Source organism: Aphis gossypii, chromosome 2 (assembly GCF_020184175.1).
Source record: "Aphis gossypii isolate Hap1 chromosome 2, ASM2018417v2, whole genome shotgun sequence".
Classification (NCBI taxonomy): Eukaryota; Metazoa; Arthropoda; class Insecta; order Hemiptera; family Aphididae; genus Aphis; species Aphis gossypii.
The window spans coordinates 59,667,764-59,680,621 of NC_065531.1; the positions used below are offsets into that span (position 1 = coordinate 59,667,764).

The 12,858-nt window shown below is 26.1% G+C and overlaps 1 protein-coding gene across 4 annotated transcripts in view; it reads right to left on the reverse strand.

Annotated features, from left to right (window-relative positions):
* LOC114122743 (prolyl endopeptidase FAP) overlaps window positions 1-12,858 on the reverse strand; it is a 218,834-nt gene that overhangs the window by 71,156 nt on the left and 134,820 nt on the right. The window contains exons 1-2 of one of the 4 annotated variants that reach the window (XM_027985496.2): window positions 9,194-10,241; window positions 3,423-3,513 (exon numbers count right to left, since the gene is read on the reverse strand). The exons of 2 other annotated variants lie outside the window; for them this stretch is intronic. In XM_027985496.2, the coding sequence (XP_027841297.1) occupies window positions 3,423-3,494 (72 nt within the window). In that variant the 5' untranslated portion in view covers window positions 3,495-3,513; window positions 9,194-10,241. Of the gene's footprint in view, window positions 1-3,422; window positions 3,514-9,193; window positions 10,242-12,858 lie in introns of those variants that run through there. One more of the 4 variants, XM_027985498.2, reaches the window with a different exon arrangement.

Here is a 12,858-nt window from a genome sequence, read left to right on the forward strand (position 1 = left end):
CACATTTATATTGAATTCTTCCAACAATATATTATTATGTTCTCATAATGTCATAATTACCTGAGTAATTATATTCTATTAAGTCCAATCTCAAATTTTCTAATAAATATTTCAATTTTAAAAAGATATATATATTTATATAGAACTCCAATTTTCCAATATTACCTTAATTAAGTCAATAATACAATTTTAAATTAAATAATTATGTTTTAGGATATTATAATAAATATATTTATGTTCCTAGTATATTTATACAAGGCACATTTGTGCCTTATTATATTAAACATTTTGGTGTTGATCGAATTCGATGAAATGCTTATGTTTTCTACTTACTATTTATTATTAATCCAATAATTTGATTTTAACATAATGATGAAATTACGTGACTTTCAACGCTGATCCATCCAATTAGACATTCGTGCTAACTACGCCATTATTACGATACAGTAGATACGAATTAAATAGTCAAAATACAAATTACATAGGTAAGCATGCGATAGTAATTATGAAATTCCAAAGTATAAATGTGTTACATTATAAATTTTGTTTACCTAACGAACAAATGTAGTGTTAACTTTAGGTATACTAACTTTAAAACCATAAATAATAATATATATGATGTGAGTACATGTTTGGTGTATTTATGTTATAATGTTTTATTATAATGAGTATAATATAATTTTACACTTACTGTTTCATAATAAAAATTATATATATTATATAATTATATATTTCCTACATTTTATCCAAATATTTATTCGTAGTTTTAACCTTTCATTATTGGTTGTTTCAAGGAAAGGAGTTTCATTATGCATGTTGAATTTTAATCCCCATTAGTTTTGTCAAAATAATTATGAATATACCATATAAATAAGGAAACATTATGGTTCAATTTAATTTTCTAACCATTAAATATTCATTAAACGCATGAAACAGGATGAACTATTTTATTTTAGTTATCCTATTGTCTTAGCGTATTTGGAATTTTCGTTGGAATTTTTGTTCTTGGCTGTTTGAGTTTAAATTATGCAATTGTATGGTAATGCAAATCATGTACATTTATGACACCGCAAGCAGTCATGAAAATTGTTCAGCCATATTAATAGTATATTTTATTATGATGTGATATTTTTTATTATTTTTATTATGGGATATTATAAAACTTTATTATTATAATTATTTTTATTTACATTTATAACCATAAACTTATAAGTTATAACTTTTAATTTAGTTTTCAAACGAAAATTCAAGCGTTATTGAATATATTTTGTAAAAAAATATTGCATAATTTTTAGGTACATATAAATATGGCAGATAACTAAGCTTTTGAAAGTGCCATAATAAACAAGGAGAAAAATATTGTTGGTTAAAATAATTATAATTTCTACATTGTTGAAGGAAAATAGAAACAAAGCGAATACTACTCTAGTCTTAGATACGACACGACTTACCTTTTACCACATAAAAGCTATATAATTAAATTTTGATCAGGTAATTTTCAACTGTCTTTGAAACACAGTAATTAATTAAGTTTTGAGTTTGTAAAGTGAACACACTTCTGTTATGCTCTAATAGTTGTCGTTTCAAGAATAAATTGTTTTCTTTCCTAAAAATACCGCGTTTTATAGCTTATATTTTGTATATTTTTATTTATACACATTATTTATATTTGAAATAATTTTACGCCATATTTTTTATGATAACTGAATAGAAACGTTGTGGAATAATTTTTATTTGTTGCTAGATATACAAAGAGTTTATTGTATAAATAATACTTCAAAAAAAAAATATATATATAAGTATGTACTTATTGTACTTCAACCAATGACAGTTGTTATGAATAATTATTTTTCTATATATTAATACAGAAATGATTCTCCAAACATTCTCATTTCATTTTCTTTAATAATTTATATATTCAAATTACATTGTTTTTACATTTTTAAGTAAACCTATAGACTATATTAAATAAAAATAAACTTAAATGTTTTATACTATTAAATAGTATCTTGGGTAGAAATATAAACATTTTTCTCAAATGAAGACAACCATTTTTTACTGTAAATAATTATTAAGCAAATTATGTTTTCAAATATTTTGATATATTAAATCAAAAAAAATCGAACTAGAGTAGATTTTGAACTATAAAAATATATTATGGACCTACTATAGTTCATGATAATAATTTAAATCTTTTGGAGCTATACTAACTTAAAAACTATTTATTTTATTGATAATAAATAATTATGTATTAAAATTTGTATGTTTGACCTCTTCCCTCCCAAGTACCAAATAGATCTAATTTTCTATCAGACTTTACCATGGATGTTTAAAATTGAAGTTGAAAGATAAATACTGCTTCAAAATGATGATGAAGAATAAACACACTATTTAAAACTATACTTTATCGAATCCGTAAAGTCAAAAATTAAAAGATGTTAGATTTACTGAAAAAATCTCTAAATATTCTTGATAAATCAAATAATTCAAAAAACTGAAATATTTTTAACTGATTACATTAAAAAATTTTATACATGCAAATTTAATTGACCGAATTATTAAAGGATTAAATAGAGGGTAGCATGCTTGATGTATCAAAATATATACAAAAAATAATTTGATTTTAATGCATTCTACTATAAAATGTAACGAACAATTACAATTTTCCAATTTATATTGCCAGTTAATACACTAAATGTAAAAAAACAATAAAAAAAAATATTACTCTGATTCCATTAGATATTATTATTAATTTTGGTATTCAAAACTAATTTAAAAAATGTATTAAGAGTTGTTGATCTATTATAAGTAATAACTTTTTTTAAGCACTTTACTAAAAAACCAATCTATTGGTATTTCAGATTTTTTTATTGGTTATTTGTATTTACATTGAAATCGATATTATATTGTTTTTTTTTAAATTATAAATTTGGCATAGAATATTTTTTTTGATTTCTCATGGTTTATAAATGAATGATTTAAAATCATTTTATAAAAACAATTAATCGATAAAATATTTTTTTACATCGGTGAATATTAAATATTATTATGAATTTGTGTAGGGTCATCATAAACGGCTGTATGGAAAGAGAGGGTAAAAAAAAGCATCAGCGAATTATTATTATTATAAGTGAAATATAACAAAATTATAATGTAATAATTATATATTTATAAATTATTTTAAGATTAACAAGAAAATTAAGAACAAATATTTTTATGTATAATGAAATAAGAATTTATATATTTAATAAATTACTCATTAAGACAATAATAGATGCTTATAACTTTATAAATATGATTATTTTTATTAAGTGTATTAGTATTTAGCATAATTTTTATAAAATTATATCCAATTTTATATAATTTTAGGTGGTAATAAACGTAATACGTTAAGTAATAATTTTATTAAACAACACTCTTACCTCTTTTTCTGCAATAGAAACTGATTTCCTAGCTTGTCTTAGAGATGTAAATTTGTGTGACTCCGTCGACATGACGTTATATTTCTGATATCTATTTAAGATCAATATTAAACATATAGTGTATTTCTAGAAACTATAGAGAGCACAACTTAAGTGATGAACAAATTTTGAAAATGAAGATAGACATTAACTTTTAATAATATTTTGTGTTATGTAATAATTTTTTCACACAAAATTATTGTATAAGTTAAGTGTCATTCAGCGTTTTAAACCAATAATCAAAACAAATTTATTTTATTTGTCACAAGATTTTAATGAAATAGTAATAATATAATATTCTTTCTATAATATAAATCGAGAAAGAATAGTATGGTAATTCATTTTTAATTATTTATTCATCGGTAATTTTACTTTTTTTGGATAACAGATATTACAGGTATTTGATATTCTTAATTCGTTATTATAAAATCAGTTCATAATTATTTAGCTTTTATTTGTTATTTCTATTTAATAATTGTATATCATTTATAAATACTATTTGATCGGTTAATAATAAAATTTCGGGTTATGCAGTTATTTTTATGAAAACCGAAAACCGTAGAACATGCTGTTTTCTAATAATAAATATAAGTTAGCTTATAAAAAAAATATCGAATAATAAGCAATTTATTTAAGTGCTAAGCATATTTTAGAGGTGTTAGGAACGGGTCAATCGCCCCGGGTGGCAGTCTCTTGGTAATGATACTTTTTTACTTAGTCAGCTTATCATTTTAAAATATATAGTTAGCAGAACAAAAGCTAGCAAATAATTATCAGTTATTAAAAACAAAAAAATATTTTAATATAATAATTAAAAATTAACGAGTATAAAATATGTATTACAGTTGTTAATCATATATTTATTTTATAAAATTTACGTATATTTAAAAATATTGTTGTAAGGAAATTTTGCTCTAGAATTATGAATTTAATAGGTACATATCTTAAGGTGTTTTGTTCTATAAGGCCTATCTTAAACATCGTCTTATGTATATAAATACATTTTTAAAAATTCACATATATTACAATAAAAAAAACGTATGAATAATGATGGCAATAATATCAATTAAACGAAGTATGTTAATTTAGACTAGAGTATTTTAAATACAACAATGATGAAAATAAAACCGGAAACATAATTAAATTCATTACGGGGCGCTCCTTACGTTTGGTCGTCGTCTAGTGGCATCCCATTATATTATAAACGTTGTGGTCGTCACTGCAGAAGTCAATTATTTTAGTAAACATTTACTAAACAAACATATCCCTTCCAAGACCAATCAGGGATTATAATTCACTCATAGGTACCTAATTTGCTTACACAACGATCCCCTTGTAGTCCTGCACGTGAACTATAATATCGTGTGTCAGACATAGTGAATGCTACAGAAATGTTCGCCTTCGCTTCGGCTGCATAAATCGAAAACTTCTCTGAAACGGTTTGACTAACGTACACAAACGGCTTTTACGACACAGTCATATGCATAGGTAATTCTCTTCTACACCAGGGTTTATTGCCAGAACCAGCAGCGTTACCGGTGTAACCCCCCTCGGGCTCTAGAGCCAAGCCGGACGTCTGGGTGATTAATGGACGTGCACAGTTGCAGTAGTAATAGTTACCTACATATAGTACACTACATACACTGTGGCGGAAACAAAAGACAACGATCACAAAAGAGACACTTTTATTTAAGTAAAAATACACGTGGGACTCTGAAAACGGCGGCAGAATGCCGCGAGAGGTTTTATAGCAGCACACTAATAAAACTACTGCCACACACCCACGCACGTGAATTTGAGTACGCGCGTATCGTCGTCACCGCCGCCACTTTTCCTTTCTGTACTTTCTCTTTCTCTCTTTATACAGCACAAAGTCAATGTTGACCTTTTGGACCCCCGGGAAAACTGCGTACACACTGCATTAGGAAAACCCCCCGTTATGTCTTTCAACGTTCGAGCTACCCTATACGTCATATGTATGTGCGTGTGTGTACTGTGTATGTATGTATGTAAGTATGTGTATGGTTGAAGGTATTTAGGTATAGATATTGTATAGTCGAAGATTCTTGCTATAGAGCGATTTAGGTATTTGCCGTCGTCCGAAAATTGTAGCAATTGTATCAAAAAATATACTAGCGTGTATGCAATGGGTTCCAGCAGTAGGTAATCGTGACAATATTATGTTAGTATTATAAGGTTCGCTAAAATATAAAAATATAACACATCGTTAAAACGCGGAGGAACTTATTTTACAACTTTTGTTGCGGTATTACCCACGTGCCATTCGTACAAAACGACTAAACGCGGCCAGACTCGATAATATTATTGCTATTATTATTATTATTACTGTGATCATCGTTCGTTTAAAATATTGTATGCTTATTTAAAACATTAAATTCGTAAACAGGGGCCAACTTTTGCAACTGCAGTATAACAATAATAATAATAATAATATTATTATGGTTCATGTAGAAATGGACAGTAATATGTGCGTATGTATAATAACATGATGTTTCGTCGCAAAGTAAAATTGTTTTAGGTATATAACGCATTATGTACGAGTTTTAATCGATTTCCGAGTAATATATAATAACATTATATCCCCGGCTCCCACAAAACTGTATCCATGCGGAAAGTTCCGAAATGCGCTCTCCACCGCGGACGGGCTCGGCAATCTATCATTGCTCTCGCAAACTGTCAAAACTTTTAAAGATGTGTTAAAACTAAAAATAACTGGGTATATTTAACAGAAATTGTGCAATTATACGAAAATCATAATAAAAAAACACGTTGCGAGATTATAAATTGGACAATTATTAGTCTTCAGCAATAGGTATTACAAAAATCGATTTTTGTCGATTCCTGCTTTTCTTATTCTCGTGCGTCACGTTTCACAGCTATTAAATTAATTGACAATGAACATGTCTACTTTATATTTTTGCGTGTTTATTTTATTAATTCGATTATAATGTTAACTTATATTAGTCAATATAATTTTAACTTACGGTAAGTCATCGCGGAGACTCGATTCGCTGAAAAATGTATTTCTATGCACATCTTTGAACTAACAAAACCCATTGAATGCGTATAATATATGATTTATTGATTTTTTATTAAAATAAAAAATCAACATGTTTTATATAAAAAACTAACTTTAATTAAGTTGAAAATTATAATTTTGCAGATTAATTATTAACTATGAATTAACTAATTATTTTGTATTCACTTTCATAAAATAATATATTGAACATATTATTTTATAAAAGAAACTATAAAAACAAAACTACCTATACTAGTGATATAATAATACAAATAAATAAATGTCAACTTCTAAAAAGCCATTAATCTTTATAAAATGAAACAGTCACGACTCTAAAAGTGTACACGTATTCTAAAAAGTGCTGAATATTTAGCGTTTAATATATTATAAGCTAAATAATGTTATAGAAAACGGCCTACACAGTATACTACGTTTGATTTACTACGTATAATATGAAATGCTATATATGGTTAAAACCGTTAATGCACTTGAGTACAACTTAAGGAAAAAAGTTTTCTTATACAACGACCTTTTTTTTTGGTTGTTAAAACATAAAGTCCATTTTCTTGTACCGATGATGCATACTTGACACATCAAAGAAACTTTACAATATTAACTCTAGTTTACTTGAATAAAAGTTCCAGCGATGAATATTCACGCATGGAATGATTAAAATATTTTTTAAATTTATGAGGTATGCTGTACATCTTATTCAGATAATTTGAAAAAAAATGTTTAAAAAAGTTTGGTAAGTCGCGTTTAATATATTACGCTATTTTTTGTAATTATTATATATCTTTCCAAACAAAAAAATGATGAAAAATTATTTTTGTTTAATGTAGTTTACGAATAATGGTCGATATTATTTAAATTAACTCAAAATAATTTGTATGGTTGCTTAGGTTTTTGTACAAATATGTATAATTTGTATGGAAATTTTATAACTTATATAGACATTATTTGATATTTCTTGCTTAAAATATTTTATCAGCTTGCAAAATTATGTAAATTTATATTTTAATGTTCATAAGCATACTATTTAAACAAGTTTTAGAAAGCCTGACGATGTTGGGCTAAGTAAATGTAAAACCAAAGCGAACAAATTTAAGTTTTACAAGAAATTATATCCTTTTTACTTTCTCTACGTCTTTATGTACCTATGTTTAAAAGTAACGCATTTAGTACACCTTCTAAAACTTTAAATTATGTATTTTAATTTAAGACATTTATGTAACGGTTAACTAAAACATTTATTATTATTGATTTAAAATATCAGTTTATAAATACTTCAACGATATTTGCGTTTATATCTATGTATAAATAACAATATAAAGTTGTAATTAGTGTAAGTATAAACGTTTTTACTCATATTTTAAATTATAAACAACAAAAAAAAACTATAAGAGTTGTCTAAATTTTATTTTGCTTGTTTGAAAAAAAAATACTATGTTTTTAAAAATGTTGATTAGTATTATTACTAAAACTTTAAAATAAAACATATTTTAGAACAATAATATATTGTGGTCTATAGTTAATGTTTATTTTTAGTGTGATCTACATCCGAAACGAATAAAATGCATTTATGGTGTTTAAATTTGTTTTCGCTTATTAACATTTACATATTTTTTTTAATAAATAGGCTTGGTTTAACCTATTTACAGTTAAACAATTATAATATTATCCATAAGTTTGGTAAGATAGTATAATGATGCAAGACAAATTTTAAATAATACGTTGACAGTATCTGGCAGGAGAAATGTGATAGTTAATTCATTCTTTAATAAATTATCTACTTTTCAGTTTCATATATTATGTGTATAGTTTATGTATGTAATAATATGTTCACAAATTGTTGTAAATTTCAGATTTATATAGAGAGATTTAAATTTAATTAATACAAAATATAAATCATATAAAAATAGGTAAGTTTAAATGGTGTGTCAAGTTAAATTTAACACAAACTAGAATTTAAAAATTATACAAATATAATATCACAGGTATTGTATTTGAAAAATTCTTTCCTAAAATTTCAAACTATTTTATTTTTTTCATTAAAATAATATGAATTTTATTTTTTATCAAAAATAATTTGTTTCAGTTATTTAAAAACTTTTTCACTTTATTAATAACAGTATTGTTTGTACACGACAATAACATAACAATTATAATATCAAAGAATTTTTCAAAATTTACTTTATAGGAGTGATACTTCTAGGACACATTATATCACAATATTATGATGATATTTTTGATTACCCAGGCGCTTTAATTACTGTTAGTTTCCTGGAATGCTTTTTTCAGGTTTTTAAATGAAATTACATTATTAAAGGGTCGAAAATTAGAAGCATCCAATGTAACTCGAACACTGTGTCGAGTTTGTTACATAATATTTACAAGACCATTGTCATTCGATATTTATTATTATGAAATTGTCGTAGTATACAAGCTAATTTTTTTTTTCATTCATACGTCACTTTAGTTGTGCTCGAGATTAAACATGTCAATCAACAGAAAAAAAATATGGATAAATAATTAACAAGCTCGAAAAGGTATTTATTTTCTTTCAAGTAAATTACGACGAAAAAAAAAAGTAAAAATAATAATCAACGAATAAAAATTACGCTAATTTAATGTGTACTTAAAATACATAAAAAAAATAATCCGATATTTTAATAATATATAGTGGTCTTACGTCTTGCAGGAACCGGTCGTCCATATTAAAACAACACCAAGACGGAAAGCTTCGGCGTGTGGCGGATGTGGTGGTGGTGCTGTTGTCGATGACAGTGATGGTGTACGACTACAGATCCGACGATGGCCATTGCCTTTTCGATAGCCGTCAATAAGTATGGGTGGTGGTATTATTTATAACATATTTTTGCGGAACCTTTTCGGGTTATAGTCACGAATGAGAAAAATTTCTTTTACTCGCGTATAATTTTAATTAAAAAAAAAAAATGTCTTATATAATATTATTAACGCTATTACGACTGAAACTACGAAGACGAGCGCGTGGCTGTTGGGCCGACGGCGACGACACGCTTCTGTACGGGCCGATACGCGAGTCATCCGTCGCCGACGAGCCGGACGGAAGACGCCCGGCGCGATGTAACCGCGGGAAACGCGAAACCACCCGACAGCGTCCGATAACGACCGAACAGCCGAACTACACACCCCGGATTTTTCCGGCTCCCGGTAAAATATACCTTTTCTCTTCTTTTTTTTTTTACCCATTTCATTATGGTTCACTCTCGCGCCAACACGAGCGCCCGCGCACACACGCGCCACGCACATATCTATTTTGTGTTCGATATCCCAAAAGAAAATACAATCTATGTATATATGAAATTTTCTACTAGTTCTATCATGGGTATCCATGCATGTGTGCCGCTGACACCCAAAATACGCGTCTCGATCGTTGAAACTCAAGACGTGCAGAAAAGTAACTACTACGTTACCTTATGGCGATCGACGGTTTCTGATATAAAAATGACATTACGAATTTGGCTCGTATCCGTATCGATTAATTGGATAAATTGTGGAGACGAAATGGTTGTCCTCGTAAGACATTATAGGTAGGTAATAGCTGCGGTGTGCGGTGTATCGAATAATTATATAGAAGGTCGGTTAGGCATATATCTAGTAAGTTCTACTTAAAAAATAGTAGCTTATCATCCTGCACGGCGTCGCCAGTGACAAATTAAATGATGCCATTGGATTTACCCCGACTTAAACTCTGCGGTTAAATGTAAACTATACACGTATTTTTAACCATGTCACTTGGGTGGTTTTGACAAAATATAAAATTAAGGTCTAAAGTTACATTCTGATTATAATAGCTATTTTATTTTCTGTAACCAATGGCAACCCTACGTGAATAAAAAAACATTCGTTTTCCATGAGCCAAACAATGTGGGTATGAGCTACTCTTTAAAATGCAAAATTTAAAAAATTGGTTTCGAGATACACGTACTTGAGATTACTAATATACTTACTATATAACTAATATACTAATATATTTGAACCATGAACCATGAGTGAAATTTACTTGACTGTGGTTTGCTTACACAAGCACACACAAAAATTACTTTTTTATAAATTTAAATAAAATATACATATTACATTTTTTATGATTCGACATAAAAGAGAGTTTCTATCAATTACACCTACCCGAGTTTTGTCTAAAAAATTACAAAATTTTCTTAAAATAATGATAAATTCGTAATAACCGATAAGCACCGAATTTTATGATCAAAACAATATTTAAATACCTACCTACTAGAAAAATAAGGAAATCATACATATATATAAGATTTTTTTTTAGTTTGAGATACTCGTTACAGATACGATGTAATGTAAGTATTCGTTAAATATTCGTTGGGCGTATAAACTTCTCGTAACAAAACGCATACCTCGTTCAGTTTTCTTACTTCATAGTCAATTTTAACATATTTCTTTTTTTTATCAGCTATTTAACTGTTTAAATATTCTACACATCGTATAGTAAAGGTTAAGACAAATTTTATATATTTTTTTAAAGAAGTTTATACTGTATATACCTTCCGGAAAACGTTATGGTGGGAAATAAAATAAATAATTCTAAGTTATAATTTTATAATAATGTAATTATTTTCTAAAAAATGATTACTTCATTTTTGATCCAGTCATTTTTTTTCTATCTATATAGATAAATTTTGGTAAATTTCAATTTTATATTGCTTAAAAATAATTTAAAACATATAAATGTTATATAAAAATAAATAGATGATCCATTTTAAAAAGTTCAAAATTATTTGTTTTATGATTAAAACAATGCATTAGCTATTATTATGAACTACGAATATTTTAATAATTAGCTACTAAATTACTATTTTTTTTCCATTCTATTTTATAAGTTATATATTTTCAATAAATTACAAATGCTGGTATGGTGAATGAAATTAAAAATTATATATCATATTAACTGTGTATATGAAAAAGAATTGGTGTGCAGTTACTTAAATAAACTTAAAATTAATGAAATTAAATACAATTAAAAATAATAAATTTAATCAGACAAAATCCTATTTCAATGAGTAAAAAAAGTTATTGGAATACAAGTATTTACTTGAATTAATTTATTTTAACTATAAATAAATGAAAAATAAAACAATATAATTTTTTTTTAAATGAAACATGTTTTAAATTAAAATTTTCATATCTATTAGCTATAGGAAATATATACTTAATTATTATTTGTTAGATTGGTTATAAATAACTGTACAAATATCTCAAGATACATATTGCATGTATCCTAAATTATATATGATATTATAATATATCTAAGTTTTTTGGTTAGTAGCTAGTATCATTAATTTTAAATAACATGACTTCAGATTATCTTATCTGCACGCCTTAAGACTATTTTTTTTAGTTAAATTCATAGATTGGTTAAAAGATTGAGCAAGAAAAATTGATAAGTTCCTCAAAAATTATATATTTTTACTCAATAATAAAATCCAGATGATTATTGGACAGTAGATCAGATACATTTTTAATTTAATAGTATTAAAGTGGGTCACATATCCTTAATGCCCTTTGCTTGAGTTTGTTACTATCTGTGGTTTTATTTTCAATCGGTTAATATTGATTTATTCCATGATTTGTGCGAACGAGTAATTTTTACTACAGGTTTTTTTTATCATAAAAAAGGCAACATATCCAAAGAGAGTGACGAAAACCTTTATGCCAACAACTGATGCATAATGCAGACGATAGTTTAAAAAGAAGCAACGCACGAATGGACAGAAGTCTTTTTTTGAATGAATGGGCAAGGGAAATGCTGATAATAATATTACACGGAGTATTAAAATAAAAAAAAATGTATTTTAAGAATAAATAATAAATATGATATATTATATTTAAGTTTAAATCAAAAAACTTATTCACAACATTTATTTGATATCATCTGAAAGTGAATTAAGATGTAATTTTGATTAATGAGATAAATTAAAATAATTAATCGTTGATTTTTAAAATGTTATACACATTTAAATTTAAATTTTTAAAAACTATAATTAATAAAACTATTTATTTTAATTTAAAATGTTTGATATTAGAAATTAGTGATTTAATTTATATAGATAATACTCGTAATTATAAGCTATGTAATATATTATTTATATATCCTAATTGTGTCACACTTTTTGAAATTTAATTTACTGTTCAAGAAGTCCTTTTCAACTTTATAATTGTAGCTTTAATTCATCATAATGTCTTGAAAGTATTTTAGAAATAATATTAAATCAATATCTATATGCAAGGCCGTAAAATCTGCGTTACATAATTCTTCATGATTTCCAATTATTTTTTTAAAAT